Source organism: Panthera onca, chromosome B1, assembly GCF_046562875.1.
Source record: "Panthera onca isolate mPanOnc1 chromosome B1, mPanOnc1 haplotype 2, whole genome shotgun sequence".
In the NCBI taxonomy this organism is placed as follows: domain Eukaryota; kingdom Metazoa; phylum Chordata; class Mammalia; order Carnivora; family Felidae; genus Panthera; species Panthera onca.
The window spans coordinates 1512667-1531025 of record NC_138342.1 but is presented as its reverse complement, the minus strand read 5'-3'; the positions used below and the strand labels follow the sequence as shown (position 1 = coordinate 1531025).

At 58.3% G+C, this 18359-nt stretch overlaps 1 protein-coding gene across 3 annotated transcripts in view; it reads left to right on the top strand.

Moving 5' to 3' along the window:
* The window catches only part of ZFYVE28 (zinc finger FYVE-type containing 28), a 117860-nt gene that overhangs the window by 63033 nt on the left and 36468 nt on the right, over positions 1-18359 (top strand). For 2 of the 3 annotated variants that reach the window (XM_060655545.3, XM_060655547.3), the window contains exons 3-6: positions 3569-3706; positions 5543-5745; positions 7239-7328; positions 9907-9996. In XM_060655545.3, the coding sequence (XP_060511528.2) occupies positions 3569-3706; positions 5543-5745; positions 7239-7328; positions 9907-9996 (521 nt within the window). The remainder of the gene's footprint in view (positions 1-3568; positions 3707-5542; positions 5746-7238; positions 7329-9906; positions 9997-18359) is intronic. The other variant, XM_060655546.3, reaches the window with a different exon arrangement.

Genomic DNA, 18359 nt, shown 5'->3' with positions numbered 1-18359 from the left:
TGGGTTCATGGAACTTCTTGGACCTTGAGTTTATTGTTGGTCATTAAATTGGACAAAAGTTGGTCGTAATTGCTTCAAAGATTTTTGCTGTCCCCTTCCTTCTTTCAGGTCTTGAGTGATAAGCCCCTTTGACATCTTTTCTTTTTATGCTTATTTATTTTTTGAGAGAGAGAGAGAGAGAGAGCAAGCAAGGGAGGGGCAGAGAGAGGGAGAGAGAGGATCCAAAGCAGACTTCGTGCTGGGAGGGCAGAGCCCTATATGGGGCTCGAAACCACCAGCTGTGAGATCAGGACCTGAGCCGAAGTCGAAGTTGGACGCTTAACCGCCTGAGCCCCCCCGGCGCCCTCTTTGACATGTTGAAGTCTGACACTCAGCGATGAGCTGTTATGTGTTTTGTTATGTGTTTTGTTCTCAGACTCACTGGAGAGTTGCTTTGTCTTCAGGTTTGTTGTTCTTTTCTAATGAAATGTCTCATCTGGGCTTAACCTCATCCAGTGGATTTGTTTTCCTCTCAGATAGTGTCGTTTCCCTCCTAGATCGGCGTGGGCCCTTTTTCTTTGTGGCCTCAGCGAACTTTTGGGACACGTGGGAGTCTGTTGTAAGGCTCAGCTCCTCCTCCACCATGTCCCCCGGTGGCCACTGCACCACCTGCATCAGGTCGGCCTGAGTTTTCTTTTTATCATGTGTCATCTTTTCTTAATCCTTTGCAAGCCTGGTGATTTTTTATTAAACGTCTGACATTACAAATCTCGCCTTTCTGGGAGCTGAATAATTTTGTATTCCTACCGGTCTTTTTGAGCTTTGTTTTATAATGTGGTTTGGTTACTCAGAAACCGTCTGATCCTTTGGATCCTATTTTTTAAAGATGTTGGCGGGGGTCGGGGGGAGTGCGCCTGGGTGGCTCAGTCGGTTGAGCGTCCGGCTTCGGCTCAGGTCATGATCTCGCAGTTTGTGAGTTCGAGCCCCGCGTCGGGCTCTGTGCTGACAGCTCAGAGCCTGGAGCCTGTTTCGGATTCTGTGTCTCCCTCTCTCTCTCTGCTCCTTCCCTGCTCATGCTCTGTCTGTCTCTCTCTCAAAAATAAATAAACATTAAAAAAAAAAAGTTGGGGGGGTCAGAGCTGAGTTTAATCTGGTGCCAACCACCCTCATCACCACAGCCGCAACACTTCTGGGTGCTCTGCCTTCTGCCCCATGAACAGAACTGAGCTCTGGCCGCCGCTGCCTCCACTGCGTGCGTTGCCTCCTTGCTGGTCTCGCGGGCATGTGTCCTCACAGGGCCCTCCCGGATCCGCGTGGTTTTCCCTGGGCAGCTCTCTGTCCTCTGGCTCAGGGCCTCTTCTTCTACTGTCCCGGTCCTCTGGACTCTCAGCTCTGCTCTTCACTGGGGAGTCTGCTGGGTCCCGCCTGGGGGCCCTGCCTCTGGGCCGGGCCCTGAACGGTTGCTCTGGGCCGCGAGCCAGGCAATCAGGGCTGTCCTGCCCATCTCTCTTCTGCCTGGTGGCTAGTGTCTTGGGAACCATGGTCTTGCTTTTCCCGTTACTGTTGTTGTTGCTTGAGGGAGGCAAATTCGGTTCCTGTCACTTGCACATTGGCCGGAATTGGAGGCCCTGCAACTGCTTCCTGAGATACACTCTGTGTTCAGCACGGTTCTGGGCACTGGGGGCCCAGCCGAGACTAGAAGGAGACCCTCATCCTCGGGCAGCTGATGTCCTGGCGGGCCAGGCAGGGTGGGGAGTGGGTCCAAGCAGCTCACAGGAGGTCAGAGCCCTGGCTCCCCCTAATAGCAGACAAACACCTAGTGCTAACTATTGTGACTGCCCCTATTTGTTCGTTAGCTTGTTGAATCACCAGAAAGGGGCTTTCCTACTCAGAAAGCCTTTAAAAAGGAACTCCCAGCAGTACCACTTGACGTTGGTTGAATTTTATTTTTAGTTTTTGTGTTGCGAGGCAGAATTTCCTTCAGGGTTTAATGCATTGACTTTTGCATTAGAAAGGTCATGCTTCCCACCTATAGTGATCTTCCATATCTGCTTCCTTTTTTTTAAATGTTTATTTATTTTTGAGAGAGAGAGAGACAGTGCTGGGACAGCCCGTGTGCTGGGACCGTACATAGCTGTCCATCACAGGTGGGGCTTGTGGAGACGGGCAGGCGTGCGACCGTGACAGCGGCAGAATACAAGACTGAAAAGGAACCGTGCCCAACGTGCGGTCTTTCCTCCGGCGACACTTTCCCTGCTTCTGTGTTTTCCACTGTTTCCAATTTTCCTGTGGTAAATGTGCCTTAATTTTATCCTTAACAAATTAAAGAAAAAAACTAAACTTTCAATGTTCCTATAATTCCAGACGGTGAATGGTAGATGTGTAAAGAACAGGATGATTTTAAGAAAAGAATGAATGTGATTTAAGAAGCAATAAAATGAGCATGCTTCCCTTATGTGTACAAAGAGTTCAAAACAGTTTCTTATCCTTTGTGTTTTGAACATGAGGAAATTAAGTAAAATAATTCTCATGAGTCTTTAGAACAAACGTTACCATGTATTAAGACTTGCTGTGGGCCAAACGGAGCCAAGAGTCTTACAGCCTCCAGCTCACACAGCCCTCCTGAAGGGCTGGTCTCCTTTTCCAGGCCTCCTGGACGATCAGAGAAGTTAAGCGGCCCATCCCAGGTTGCACAGCCGTGAGGGGCGGAGTCAGGGTCTCCACCTCCTGGAAGGAAGGGGACACTTCTTCCTCGCTGGCTGACTGACATGTTGTCGTGATTGATCTGCTGGTTCGAGAAGAGTCTGAGGGGATGCTCGGCCTGCTCTGTCTACAAAACTGAGGTTCAGAGAGGACAGTGGCTTTGCCCCCGGCCCTGGTTGCTGAGTCTGCCAGATGCCCTGGCCCCTGTGGTCACTGGTGCGGGGGGAGGCCCTCACATAGGACAGGCCTTGGAGTCCTCTGTGGCGGGTTTGAGAAGCCTGGTTTTACATACTGTCCCTCGGTGGCCTTACTCCCGGACAGCTGAGCTTGTCTGTATCGTGAACAGACCCAGGATGACACAGGCTTGTGGCGGTTCAAAGTGAACTTTTTGTGTACCTGTCCACCTAGCAGTGCCATTTCTCCGGCTCTGTCGTAGGAAATTCATGTACAGGTGTTGCGAGAGAGGTGTTCAGGGACAGTCCTGCAGGGAGTGGGCGTGGGTCAGCAGGGGAAGACAAAGGCATACGGCCAGCGGCCGGTACAAAGGGCAAGGAAAAATCTACGTGGTGACGTGGGAGGCTCCCCCAGGCCCGCGGTGAGCAGAGGAGATCACAGAGTAATAGCCACAGCACTGCCCGCGCTCTGGCTACATGAGTGTGAGGAAGGGGCGTGGGGAAGGGGGAGCGGGACTTCACTCTGGGTGCTTCCGGACCATGCGAACTTTTTGTAGCAATTGCAGAGCAAGCAGGGATCCATTACCATATCACCCTCATGATCTCAAAGAACAGGAAAACGCACTGTATGTGTTTTTCATATTTTTCAAGCAGTACCTGACGGCCACCAGCTGGGGCTGTGTCTTAGCGCCCTTTCTCTGTTTCTGATTCAGGACAACGTGTTAAACATCATTAACCAGATCATGGATGTGTGCATCCCCCACGACCGAGCCCCACGGGATTTCTGCGTCAAGTTCCCCGAGGAGATCCGGCATGACAGCCTGGCGGGCCAGCTGTGGTTTGGGGCCGAGGTAGCGGGCAGCCAGCTGGGTCCAGGGTCACGGTGTGGGGCGTTGGGCCGCACCTGTGTGCACCTGTGGGGGCAGGGACCTGGTGTCTCCCTCCCCCTTCAAGAACCCCACCCACCATGGGTTACGGATGGCACGTTCTGATTAGGCCGCACACCCCTTTGGAGGTGTGGGAAAGCCATGAACCTGCTCCCTCCAGATGTACATAAGCCAATATGGGCACGAAGCTTCACGTGCAATTTCTGTGAGGTTCTCAGGCCCCCAGATGTGAAGGGTCTCCAGGTGGTTCTTACCAGCAACAATCCTAAATTAGGAGCAGTGTTTCCCTCGCCCTCTGACAGGAGGGGTCATTCTTGCCCAGGGGCTGGGAGCTGCGTTCGGATGCCTCAGTGGAGCCACCACCCTCTCCACCCCTCAGACCTTGACCTTCATCTCCCAGCGAGGAGACTGCAGCCTGAGAGGAGGGTGCCTGACCTGTGGTGGCCGGACCAGCCTCGCCCCAGCCCGCTGTTTCCCGTACCCACACCTCGCGACCCCTCCCTTGGCCGTGCTGGGGTTCTCAGCCTGTGTCTGCCTCCCTCCCAGTGAATCTCGGGAATGCCCTGTCTTCCTCGGGCACGGCCTGGCCCTGTGTGTCCCCCACCTGACCCCTCTCACCCCGCTCGCCCAAGCTGCCTGATGGGAGGGTGTCCTCGCCAAGGCCCCAGTTGGTGTGGGTGGCCCCAGGCAGGCTAGCCCTGTCTCTGGTCTCAGTTCTCACCACTGTAGAGTGGGTCCCAGGGGCAGGGAGCTGTGGAGCCATGACATGATGTAGGTCCTGGGCCCCATGGCACTGGGCGCCGTCTCTCCCGTGTGGTCCCGGTGCCAGCCAGCTCCACACTCCCCTCCAGGGTGGGTGGGAAATCAGCGACACCACACTCCGCCCCCCGGGAAAGTGCTTGTAGTCCCAGCTCCCCTCTGGGTCACTGCTGACAGGATAAGACGTTGATGGGTGCTGGCCCGAGGTGGGCAGGGGAGTCCCACAACACCACAGCCCCACGCAGGGATTGCGTGGCCGCCCCTTGGCCAGGGCCCGGGTCTGACGAGTACCCCAGGTCACCGGACGAGTGGAAGAAGCTGGGGAGGTACACGCAGCCCGCACAGGCCTGTGACCTGCCTCCCACAGCCCAGGACAGGTGTGGGCAGATTTGCGGGCACGGAGGGACCCTCCTTATCTCCCAGAAGCCGGGCGTCCCGCACTGATGAGTCTTGGCTCAGAGGAAGGTCTGTGAGCATTTGTGGAAGTGGGGCGTCTTTACTGCCTAGAAAGGGCAGTGGTGTCAGGGAGCCCGGTTGGCCCTGAGTGCCACCCCAACCTGGTGTCAGGGACTCCCAGGCACCCATTCCCAGTCTGTGGGCTGGGCGTGGAGGGGGCAGGAGTCACCTGACCGGGGCCCCTGTACGGAGCCCCCAGACCCAAGAGCCTCGGTGGGTCCGCCTTCCCTTTCTGCCCACGTCCGGGTCTGTGTGGGGGACCCTATCAGCCACAGGGGGAGTATGTGCTGTCGCGGCCATGGCTACTCTGGGTTAGGAGAGACCGCTGGCCCCAGAGCGAGGAGACAGTAGGAGGCGAGGGTGCTCCTGGGAGCGGGGCCCAGGGGAGGAGGGTCACACCCGGGCCCAGCCACCACTCTTGTGCCTTCCTGTCCCGCATCACGGTCCCCGCGGCTCTGGCACCACAGCCCTCCGTGGTGGCTCTTGAGCTCGGGCTCTGCAGAGCCGGGCGGGGGGGAGGAAGGACCCCGGGCCTTCGGGCTCCAGGAGGCTCTGAGTGACCCGCCCCGCGTTCTCTGCCCACAGTGCCTGGCCGCCGGCTCCATCATCATGAACCGCGAGCTGGAGAGCATGGCCATGCGCCCGCTGGCCAAGGAGCTGACGCGCAGCCTGGAGGACGTGCGGGGCGCCCTCCGCGATCAGGCGCTGCGGGACCTCAGCACCTACACGGAGAAGATGAGGGAGGCGCTGAGGCACTTCGACGTCCTGTTTGCTGAGTTCGAGCTGAGGTGACCCTGAGGGGGAGGCCCCAGCCCTGCAGCGCGTCCCACTGATGGCGGTTCAGGGCCATCAGTCCGTGTAGTTAACCCCGGAGGCCCAACGTGGGGCCGTTGGGGGGTCAGGCTGGGTGACCTTCCCGGGGGTCTGGCCCACCCCCTCTGCCTCTCCCTGATGCACCCCAGCGCTAAAGACCCGGGAGCTTCCTGCAAGTGGCCGTCACCCAGAGTGGACGTGCCACCCGCCAGAGGCTCTGCTGCTCCCCTCTGCCTCCTGCCTCGCCTCCGCCTCTGACCCACCCCCCACCTCCGACCTCCTGCCTCACTTCCCACCTCTGACCTCTACCCTCTGCTTCCCACCTCGCTTCCTGACTCTGACCTTCCCACTCTGACCACCTGCCTCACTTCCTGCTTCTGACCTCTCACCTCTGACCTCCTGCCTCGCCTCCCCTGGTGACTGGGCTCACCGTAAGGGGCTTATTGGTCGTCAGCTGCCCCCTGATCCCGACTGTTCACCCACTCACTCCACAAACACCCGAGCATCACTTCCATGCGCTCAGATCTGGGGCACGGCAGAGCAAGGGAGAGGTGGCCGTGGCTCCTGGGCCACGGGGACGCTCCAGCTCCCTGGGACGAGGGTGAGGGCACCTCCCCAGGTTAGGGGGGGTCTGTGAGGGTCACAGGGTGCCCTCCCCCCCATCCCCCAGCACCACCACCTGCCGTGAGCTCCACCCGTCCCCTCCTGCCCGCTGTCCAGCCAGTGCCTCCCGCCCCACTCCCCACAGGCTGCCCTCACCTGCTCCTTCCCCGGAGGACACAGGTGGGGCCTGGGGGCCTCCTCACAGGGCTTTGGAGAAGCGCAGGACCGGGAGTCAGGCACGCCACCAGCTCCCACGGGCGCGGAGACGCTCGCGGTAGGCGAGAAACAGTGGGACCCCAAATCCACACAACGGTGATCCCAGTTAGTAAAAGCCGTCTCCATCGTGTGACCCGATGACCTCGGGGAGGAAACCAGCCTGGATGTTAAAGGCGGTTCTCTCTAGGCGGTGGGAGCATGGACAGTTGTTTTCTGCGTCCTCTTCCAGACAAGCTTTTGTAACGAGGAAAAGTTAGAGCTACTGACTCAGAAGGAAAGAAACACGTTCTCACCCTGGGGGACATTTGGACAAAGTGTCACTTGCCCGCGAGGCCCCCATGCTCACACCGCCCAGTCCTGGCCGCCCCCACCCCCACCACACGCGCGTTCATTCTTGCACTGATTCTCACGCGCTCACCAGGGTGGGTGCCCGGGGCAGGGGCGTCGCAGAAGTGGGCGGTCGGGGCCCAGACGGGGCAGGGCCGGGGGGCCAGGAGGCACTGGACCAGGCTGACCCTGCTTTAAAATAGACATGGCCCTGCTGGGAGGCGTGCGCGTAGGAAGCTGACGTGGCTTTCATTTGAGAGGCGGCGGGGGTGGGGGGACGCGTGGCTGGCAGGCAGCCCTCACTCTCCGGCTGTGATTGCAGCTATGTCTCTGCCATGGTGCCCGTGAAGTCGCCCAGGGAGTACTACGTGCAGCAGGAGGTCATTGTGCTGTTCTGCGAGACCGTGGAGAGGTGAGGGCCACCCCCCGCCCCCCCCCCCCCCCCCGGCCGCCACAGGGCCCCTCTCCTCCCCAGAAAGAGGAAAGAGGCCGGCTGGGAGCCCGGGCAAGGCAGGGACGGGGCGCCTGCAGCGGTGGGGGGAAGGCTCCAGCCCCCTTCTGCTACCAAGTCACCTTCCCCCAGCAAGCGGCGGGCAGACCCAGAGCCTCCTTCCTCAGCTCCACCAGTCACTTTCCTCCGCTCCCCTCCGCGCCCAGAGCACACGTCCTGCAGGGAAGTTCCCCCCGTGGAGGAGCAGAGCTGTGGCAGGCCGCACGGAGAGCTGGGGTCCTCACCTCCCCCCCACCTCACCTCCTCGCTCCCCGCCCCCCGCCTCACCTCCTCACTCCCCACCCTTCCTCACCTCCTCACTCCCCCCACCCCGCCTCACCTCCTCGATCCCCAGTGTCTCACCTCCTCACTCCCCCCACCCCACCCCACCTTCTCACCCCCCCCACCTCCTTGCTCCCTCCTGCCTCACCTCCTCACTCCCCCCACCCCGCCTCACCTCCTTGCTCCCCACTGTCTCACCTCCTCACTCCCCCCACCCCACCCCACCTTCTCACTCCCCCCACCCCGCACCTCCTCACTCCCCACTGTCTCACCTCCTCACTCCCCCCACCTCACTTCCTTGCTCCCTCCTGCCTCACCTCCTCGCTCCCCGCCCCCCGCCTCACCTTCTCACTCCCTACTGTCTCACCTCCTCACTCCCCCCACCCTGCCTCACCTCCTCACTCCCCCCCACCGCACCTTCTCACTCCCCCCCACCTTACCTCCTTGCTCCCTCCTGCCTCACCTCCTCACTCCCCCCACCCCGCCTCACCTCCTCGCTCCCCACTGTCTCACCTCCTCACTCCCCCCACCCCACCCCACCTTCTCACTCCCCCCACCTCCTTGCTCCCTCCTGCCTCACCTCCTCACTCCCCCCACCCCGCCTCACCTCCTTACTCCCCACTGTCTCACCTCCTCACTCCCCCCACCCCACCTCACCTTCTCACTCCCCCCACCCCGCCTCACCTCCTCACTCCCCACTGTCTCACCTCCTCACTCCCCCCACCTCACTTCCTTGCTCCCTCCTGCCTCACCTCCTCACTCCCCCCTGCCTCACCTTCTTATTCTTCTATGCCTCACCTCCTCACTCCCCTGCCTCACCTCCTCACTCCCCCCACCCTGCCTCACCTCCTCACCTCCCCCCTGCCTCACCTAACTCCCCACTGTCTCACCTCCTCACTCCCTCCCCCCTCACCTCACCACTCCCCCTACCCCGCCTCACCTCACTCCCCACTGTCTCACCTCCTCACTCCCTCCCCCCCTCACCTCATCACTCCCCCTACCCTGCCTCACCTCCTCTCTCCCCCCTACCTCACCTCCTCACCTCCCCCCTGCCTCACCTCCTCACCTCCCCCCCACCTCACCTCCTCACCACCCCATCTTCCTCACCTCCATACCCACCTCACCTCTCTGACTTCCTCATCTCCTCATTTTCATGCCTCTAAACCCCCTCACCTCCATACCTTCCTCATCCCCTTACCCTCCACACCTGCTTATCTTCCCATCTTCCTCACCTCCTCTAGCCTCACCTCCACACCTCCATGCCTTTCTCACCTTCCTCCCTTCCTCACCTCCAACCTCCAAACCTCTTCACCCTCCTCACTCCCCACTCCCTCCCTCACCTCCCTACCCTCCTCACCTCCTCACCTCTTCACCTTCCTCTCCTGCTCAGTCTTCATCCCACCTCCTCACGGCCTCACCCCCTCCCTCTTCTTCCCTTCTCATTTCCTCATCTCCACAGGCCAGGATGGAGCTCCCGAACAAGGCTCTGTGGAGCGAATCATCAGCAGTCTTGTCGTGCTTTGGGCAGTAATTGAAGTCAGACTTTGAGACTAAAGTTTAGTCTAGAATGTTTCTCCTGTTTAGCTAGTGCTGTGTGGTATTAGGTAAGTTTTGAAATTGCCTAATGTCACATCACAATTAAAGACGTGTTATTCGCTGTTGGATGTATGTGAAGGACACTTCAAGCTGCTGAAAAACACGATGGCATAAAGTTCCTTTTACTCGGAGCCTCCCTCCGTGGTGCCAGCAGGCGCCAGCTCACTGAGCAGAGAGAGAGAGCCGCTGCGTTTGCCTGGGGAGTGCGGATAAATCCGGGAGGGCAGTTTCCTCGGGGGAAGCGTCAGGCGTCAGGTCATCTGGGGCAGTGTTTTTGTGCCCTGTTTGTTCTTGCCGCTCAAGCCATTTGGTTGGCTGGATGCCATCACTGCCCGTGGGCCCCCCTCAGCAAGCGCCCCTTCCCCTCCCAGCACCCTCCGTCTCGGAGGCGAGGCAGGCAGGAGAAAAGTGGGGAGAGGGAAGCACCAGGCCTGCTCGGGCCTTCTGGAGTGCAGCGGGTTCCAGCAGTGGCCCCGTGTGCGTGTGAGGGCCCACGGTGTCCAGTGTCACCTTCCTGGCTGTCTGCTGAGCACAGGCGCAGGTGAGGGTGGCCGGGGCCGCGGTGGGTGTGGGCGGGCAGGCCTCACCCTTCTTGCTTTCTTGCTCTCTGCCCCTCGGCCAGGGCCCTGGACTTCGGGTACCTGACCCAGGACATGATTGACGACTATGAACCGGCCCTCATGTTCACCATCCCCAGGTTGGCCATCGTGTGGTGAGTGCTCCCCCGGCCCGGGGCAGCCGCCGTGCAGAAGCCGGGCAGGACTGTGGAGGACTGGGCCCCTTCTGGCACTTACACCCCCAACGCTGGCTGTCAGCCGCCTGCACAGCACCACGCAGGCCTGCTGGCGCCCCTCACCAGTGTTCTGAGGGTGAGGGGGGGACCCCCCACCCTAGATAGTGCGAGATGGCTGGACACCCAACACCCGGCTGGACAGGTGATGTGGACAGTCGCTGGACTCACAGCCCAGGGGAGGAGCACCCCGCACACCGCACGGAGCCACGTGGGGTGCCCGCAGAAGCAGAGCGCCCAGCTCGGGCCGTGGGGGGAGGCTGCGCGTAACGAGAGGGTGGGACGCCCCTGGCTCCCGTGGGCGGGTGTGACGGGGTTACCCGAGCCATTCAAGGCTGGCGTGGAGGTGAAATGACAGCTGTCAGGTGAAGAGGAGGTGGGAGCAGCTGGTCTGGCCACGGGGCGGGGGCGTGCCTGGGCGGGAGCCTTTCCTGCTGGGGGGGTGGGGGAGATGAGTGGCCAGAGCAGGGGAGCTCAGGCTTGGGCCTTTGGGGTCTGGTGGGCTCAGAGACGCCGGGCAGCACACAGTTGGGCCCTAAGTATGCCAAGGCAGGAAGTGCTCAATCACTTGCTGGGTGCCCAGAGCTTCCCCGAGCCAAGGTCAGAGCCCAGGTGTTGTGGGCTTGGTCCACTGCTGTTCAGCCACACCCTGACTCCCACACAGGGACTGCCCTGAGGGGGCGGGGGGAGGGCGGTCACAGAGGGAGGAGGAGGGCAATGGGCCACGGGGGTCTCTGTGGACCTGGAAGTTAGGGAGGGGCCCGGTGGGCAGCTGGTGTGCAGGCGTGCAGCTGGGCAGAGAGGACGGGAGTCCTCGGAGCACATGCCTATTGTGGATGTGATCGTCAGCGAAAGCCGCCCTGGGGGAGTGTGGGGTGACGCGGAGGCCAGGACTGGTCCAGGCACAGAATCCCCTCCTTGGGAAATGGGGGTGTGGTGGCGGGAGCAGGGAGGGCAGTGGCGGTGCCGCAGGATGGGGCCAGCTTCTGGGCCAGAGGGGCTTCCCTCGCCTACAGGGGGCGGGACTCGTGGTGTGCCGTGCGGAAGTGTGGGAGCTGCGGGCAGACCCCGCCCTGGGCTGGCCCAGAAGCACCTGCCGCTGCCCTGAGACCCCAGAGATAAGCAGAGGCTCAGCTGAGGAAAGGCTGGGAGACGGGCCAGGGCGAGCGGCTGTCACTTCCCAGGACCCCAGGGAACCCTGAGCAGCGCCCTCTGGACACCTCACTTTCCTGGGTGGGGCAAGGGGGCGGCCGCCTGGCCTCAGTCTCCGTGGCCTGGCTGTGTCCTCAGAGCCGGCTTCCCTGGGGGTCTCAGTTTGCCAGAACCCCTTGGGCCTGGTGCCTCCTTCTGTTGTCCTTGTCCCCAGGAGACGGTGTCCTAATCAGGGAAAACAGGAGTGGGTCCCATCACACCAGAGGGGCAACATGTCACAGTCGCCTCAATTGCTGGGCTCCGGGACTCTCCCTCCCCCCGAAGCTGGAGGAGGCAGAGGACAGACGTCCCCAGTGGGCCAACTCACGTGGTCCGGCCTGACATGTCCTGGAGCGTCCCCTCGGACGGGGCCATGTGATTTTGTTACATCGTTTGCTTTCTAGGCAATGGTTCTCTGTGGCCAAACGTGTAGAAGAAAACGCTGCTTCGAGCCGGGGCCTTAATGTTTATGGGGCGGGGGGCGCTAGGGTCTGCAGCCCTTCCCGTGAGAGCCGGCTTTGCCCTTCCTCTGCGGTTCACACGCCGCTTTGCGGGAAGCGCCCAGCCCCTGGCCTGGCCCTGGTTCTTTCCTAAATTCCTTGGCGAGTGCCTGGAAGCTCAGGATCAGGTGCCCCCGCCACGGAGCCCCCTCGTGGGGTCTGTGGCCGCGCGATGGGGTTCCCAGGCTGCCTTTCCTTCGGAGCTGCCTCACAGCGCACAAAGGCCGGCGCAGGTGCGCACTGACCGGCCTGCTCTGACGAGCTGCCCCGTGGGGAGGAGCCCCGCACAGCACCCCGGGGGCCGGGCAGCACCCTGCATCTCGGGTCAGGACGGACTTGCCTGTTCTAAGCCTCATGGGAGCACCAGACTCTCTTAGGCGGTTTTAAAATAAACCCCGGTGTAGGATAAGGTGAGGCATCAGACAGCCTGAGCGCATGGCTTCCGGGTTCTCACCCTGAAGCCTGCCGAGTGGGTCTGTTCAGCCCTTTACCAGCCTACCTGTCAGCATTGGCCCAGGCCCGGTGACCACAGGACCATGGTCTCGGGCCTTTCTATTGTCACCGAGTGGCCACCTGAGGCCACCTCTCCCTGACTGGCATCACTGCACCCTGTTTGCAGACCACGGCTGCCCCGCACACATCTGCGCTTCTGTTCCTTCTCTGTCCCTTGTCCTGGGAGGGAGAGTGAGGGCCCCGTGGGCTGGGCCCTTGCCCTGTCGTCCCCCCTGGCAGCCCCGTGTGGAGTTCCCTCAGAAGTCCCCAGAAATGAGGGGGCTCCAAGTCACAGCGAAGGGAGGCAGCTTTGTAGTTGGATTGAAGGGAGAGCAGGTGCAGGCCAGGCCGGCCAGAAGTGGGAGCAGATGCAGGGGCCCCAAGCGCAGAGCATGGGGAGCAGAGGGGCTCGGCTCGGCTTGGCCAGGAGGGTGGCCTCACTACAGCCACCCCCGTCCACCTCAGAACCTCACCAGCCCTCGAGCAGAGGCAGGGGTTACAGCCTCAGAGCCAGGCTGCCTGGCCGTGGCCGAAATCCTCCTTCCTTCCAGGAGGAAACTGTTCCCGGAGCCGCCCCCTTCAGGGTCACCTCCCCAGGTGCCTGATGCTCCCTCTCTCCTTCCTCACTGTCCTTGGTGGCTGCTCTGGGCCAGACAGGCAGCATCACAGCTGCACGGGGTGGGGCCTGGGCCTTGCTGTGTCTGTATTTGCCCAGCGAGCACGTGTGGAGCACCTGCTGTGTACCTGACCCTGTGCTTGTCCCCAGGGACACTATTCTGCCCGTGGGGAGTGCACGGGTAGGTGAAACGAGCAGTTGCTGTGGAGTGTTCTGGATGCTGGGGTGGGGTAGGGGGCTTGGAGCAGGACCCTCTGGAGTGGACAAGAGCTGGTAGCATGGGGGAGAGGCTCCCTGGGTTCTGGAGCAGAGCTCCGGGAGTCAGGATGGGAGCCTGGCAGGTGGTGGACTGCGGGCAGGCAGCATGTGCAAAGGGCCAGAGGCAGGAAGACCTCTGGCTGAAGGGAGAAGAGTGACCCGTAGACACTTGGTTGGCGGTAAAGCCAACACTCCTGGAATGACAGCCTTCTAGGGTCACGTCTGTGATGTGGGTTGGTGGGATCCCCTGAGGACAGAGGGGGATCTGGGAGCGTAGCCTCTCTGCCACTCTGTCCCCCTCGCCCTACGTCCAGCCCCTTCCCACCAGGTTGAGAAGACGCCCTGCTCTGAGCTCTCCCAGGAGCAACACATCCTCTGAGGTGGTCTCTCTGGCCCGTCACAGGTCAGAGGCACAACCCAAGCCAGCCCGGCCCTCTGCCTTGTGACCGCTGGGCAGGTGCCTGAGGCAGAGGCGGTAAACTGAGGTCTGAGAGAGGGCTATGTGGGGGCCTGGAGGTTCAGGAGGAGGCCAGTCCGGCCCAGGTAGAGGGTGTCCACGGCCAGCTCAGGTACCAGCCCCGGACCCTGGGCCCAAGCTCCCCCATTTCCCTGGCACCCTGGACCTGGTCCTCCCTCACTCAGCTACATGTCCCGGGGGAAAGTGAGTCTCCACGTGGTTCTGACTGTGACAGACTAGTTTCACTCCCGACGGTTTATCTGAAAACAGTTGGAGTTGGTTTACACGAATAAGGAAACTAACAGTCTCCAGGTTCTGTGCCCGGGTGACTGGCCCCATCAGGGTGGACCTGCTTACCTGGGCCTGCCTGCAAGGCCCGCTTCACCTGCCGGTCTTGGCTGCTGGCCTGGCCCGGCCTCCAGCCTCTGCAGTAGCCCCCACTCCGAGTGGGCCGCCCTCTCCCGAAGCTGCATCCCAGGCTGAACTGCCCAGAACCCAGAGCCCAGGCCTTGCTCCTGCTCCACCCCTGCAACCCACTCCCCGTCCTGCCTCACACTCCCCCTCCTGCAATGGGGCCAGTTCTGTGCCTCCCTCCCCTCTTCCACTCCCCTCCCCTTTTCCCCTCTCCCTCCCCCTCTCCTCTTCCCCCTCCCCTCCTCTTTTCCCCTTTTCCCTCTCCCCTCCCCTTTTCCCCCTCTCTCTTCCCCTTCCCCCTCCCCTTTCCCCTCCCCCCTCCTCTTCTCCTCCCCTTTTCCCCTCTGTCTCCCCTCTCCTCTTCCCCCTCCCTTCCCCTTTTCCCCCTCTCCCTCTCCCCCTCTCTTCCCCCTCCCCTCCCCTTCCCCTCTCCCTCTCCCCCTCCCTTCCCCTCTTCTCTATCCCCTCCACTCTCCTCCCCTTTTCCCCCTCCCCTTCCCCTCCCTTTTTCCTCCTCCCTCTCCCCTCTCCTCTACCACTCACCTCCCCTCTTTCCCCTTCCCCTCCTCCCCACCCTCCCCCCCTCAGCTATAGGCAGCCCCATCCCTTCCCCTCTCTCATTTTGCCACCCCTCCCACCCACATTCCATCCTGTGGTCCTACCACCAGAAGCCCCTGCCCTGGGAGGCTCTGGCCTCCCTTCCTTTGGTCCCTTTGCCTACCTGCTTCCCCACCAGTGACAGCCCCCTACCCAGCCCCTTCCCAGTCTCCACACAACCTGCCTCACCTGCAGCCCTTCCTCATACAGGTGTTCACTGCCTCCGGCAAGGTTACATATTTACCCTAGATCGCTTATTTTTAAAATACGTTAGATATAATGCACATACCACACAGTTCACCCACTTTAAGTGTACAATTCAATGGTTTTTAGTAAATGTACAGAATTGGGCAACCGTCACCATTAATTCCAGAACATATTCATCACCCCAAACAGATACATACCCCTTACCCCTTAGCTGTCCCCTCCACCCCCTACGCCCCACCCCCCCTCCAGCCCCAGGAAACCACAGATCTGTTCCTGTGTCTGTAGATTTGCCCATCTGGGGTATCTCATGTAAATGGGGTCTGTGCCTCCCCACTAGCCTGGCAGCTGTACGTGAGGAGTGCTCACTGCCTTTCCACTCAGAGTCCCTAGTGCTTGGCATGTGGCCGTAGAACTTTCTCCGAATTTTGTTGCATTGACCGGACAGGGCACAATATGTGTTTACAAAGATTTTTACTGAAGGTTATTTTTAATCGTGAAAATACGAGTGCGTGGGTATGTAGAATTAAGGGATTGTTTAAAAACTATACTCCAGCCACTTAAGTAACATTAGTGAAAAATCCCAAAAGCCGTGGAAAAACATCCCCAGTGTGCTGAGTACAAAAAAATCGTACCAAATAGTATGTCTCTGCTTAACAAAATTTCTTAGCATGATAGGTATGACTTTTGTAAACAGAAATCAAAGCAATAAATGTTAATTTTTTTTATTGTGGTAAAATATGCATAATATAAGATTTGCCACTTAAATCTTTGTTTTAATGTTTATTTATTTATTTTAAGAAAGAGAGAGCACATGCACACGTGCACAAGCCGGGGAGGGGCAGAGAGAAAGAGGATCCCAAGCAGGCTTCAACACAGAGCCCAACACAGGGCTCGAACCCACAAACCATGAGATGGTGACCTGAGCCAAAATCAAGAGTCAGACACCTAACCGACTGAGCCCCGCAGGTGCCCCCACGTTAACCCTCAGTGGCATTAAGTACGTTCACCCTGTCTTGCCACTGTCCTCTCCTTCTCCTCATCTGAGACTGTTTCCGTTAAACACTAGCTCCCCAGCCCCTCCCCCAGCCCCTGGTAACCTCTATTCTACTTTCTTCCTCTGTGAATGTGACTATTCTAAGGACTTCATATAAATAGAATCATGCAGTATTTTCCTTTTGTGTCTGGCTTATTTTACTTAGCATAATATTTTCATGGTTCATCCGTGTGGCAGGTGGGAACTTCATGCCTTTTTAAGACTGAATAATATTTCATCGCATGTAATTAAATAGTATTTTAAAGGAGAGATTTCCAGCAACATCCAAAAGAGAAAAATACCCAGGAATGAATTTAACCAAGGAAGTGGAAAACACGTACACTGAAAACTACAAAACACAATTTTTTGTGAAAAAAATTAAAGACCTAATTAAATGAAAAGATAGCCCATGTTCATGGACTGAGCACTTACTCCAGTTAAGATGGCGGTGCTCCCCAAAGTTGTATATAGATTCAATACATTTCCTATAAAGACGACATTGGCCTTTTTTTTTTTTTTAGTGGAAGTAGAAAAGAACCTCAAATTCATATGGACCCACAATGGCTCGTGAATAGTCCAAACAATATTGAAAAAGAAAAACAAAGTTGGAGAGTTCATATGTCTTGACTTCAGAACTTACTACAAAGTCATATTAATCACAAGTGTGGTACTGTCATAAGGATAGACCAATGGAATAAAACCAAGACAACAAAATAACCCAAATATCTATAGCCAACTGGTTTTTGACAAAGGTGCCAAGACCATTCAGTGAGGAAGGAATTTGTTAGTATCTTCAACAAATGATGCTGGGATAACTGGATAGCCACACACATAAGAACAAAGTTGGACCCTGTGATGATTAATTTTGTGTGTCAACTTGCCTAGGCCACAGTACCCAGATATTTGGTCAAATGCCAGTTTGGATGTTGCTGGAAGGTATTTTTAAGATGAGATTAATAAATCAGTGGATCCAGAGTAATGGAGTTTACCCTTCATAATGTGGGTGGGCCTCATCCAGTCAGTTGAGGGCCTTAAGAGAAAACAGACCTAGTTCCCCAAGTGAGAGGGAATTCTACCTCCAGACTGTGTTCAGATTCAAACCTCAGTATCAACTCTTCCCTGAGTCTCTGGGTCTCTAGCCTGTGCACTCACTCTGCAGATTTTGGATGTGGCCACCATCCATAATTCTGTGAACCAGTTATTTTAAGAAATAACTCTCTCTCAAAAAAAAAAAAAAAAGCCAACTAACCAAACTCTCCCTCCGTACACACACACACACACACACACACACACACACACCCTACTGGGTCTGTTTCTCTGGAGAACTCTAATATAGGAGATAAATCTTCATATTTCCAGGTTTGGCCAATCTTAGATTTGACATGATAAGAAGTGGCAAATGAAAAAAGTAGTAAGTTGATCTCCATCAAAGCTAAAATCTTTTGTGCATCAAAGGACATTATGAAGACAGGTAAAGGTGGCCTAAGGAAAGAGCCCAGCTTTCCTCTTATCTGGGTGTCCTCCCCTGCTCACTGACAGCCCCTCGCAGCGCTCAGCGGGCCCCTCCCCTCCACCTCTGCCAGGCTCAGCTGTGGGGGCTGCCCTGCCCCTAGGTGGTGGCGCAGCATGGGCCTGCGTGGACTGTGATGGCACGGCACCTGGAGCCCTCCTACGTAACGAGTTCATTTCTGAGGCTCCAGACCAACCGCGGTCAGCCCTGGGCCTGGTTCTCACGGACTGATGGGGCAGCCAGTGTCCTCCCTGGAACCCAGGAGGGGAGTCAGAGTCCCTCCCGGCCCCTTTCACTGCTTTCTGAAAGACCAGGTGGCCAGGAAGCCTGGACGGGGATTCACCAAACCCACCCCTTTCTGCCCCTTTCCTGCCTTTGTGCTGAGATCACCGATTCACCCATGAAGTCAAGGTTCTGTGTGGGGAAGATTCCCCTGAACACTGTCAGCTCGCGTTAAGACTCATAGAACATACCGGAAGGAACAGAAGCCTGGATGGGGCATCCTCTGCCGCCCGCCCTCACGCTTCTGACAGCCCTGACCCTCCTGCTGCCCTAGGGAGAGGCACAACCCATGTTTTCCTGTGACTTTCGAATCTTTCTTTTCGCACATGAGTCTAACCTTTCTAAGGGAAGAATAGTCCATTCAGTTTCATCAGTCTTTCTCACCGAATTGGAAGCGTTCCTGAGCTAATGAGGACCTTGTGTTGAGTGCTGATGACCTGACCCCGATGCAGCGATGAGATTCTGTTCATTTGCAGAAACATGCAGACAGTTCTCTGTTTATGCAGACAAATCCTCCCTCACCTGTGCTCTGACGAGGAAGCAAGGAGCAGCTGCTGGGGTTGTGGGTGCTTGCTCCCTGGGCACCCGCCATGTGCCAAGGCCTGAGTTGGCTGGTCCCGGGAGCCCCGAGAGGAGGCACCGAGAGGAGGGTCCTCCAGAGATAGGTCTGCCCTTGGACAAGGGCAATGGGGCGCGCTGGGAGCTGGGCAGGGCTGTGCAGCCTATGA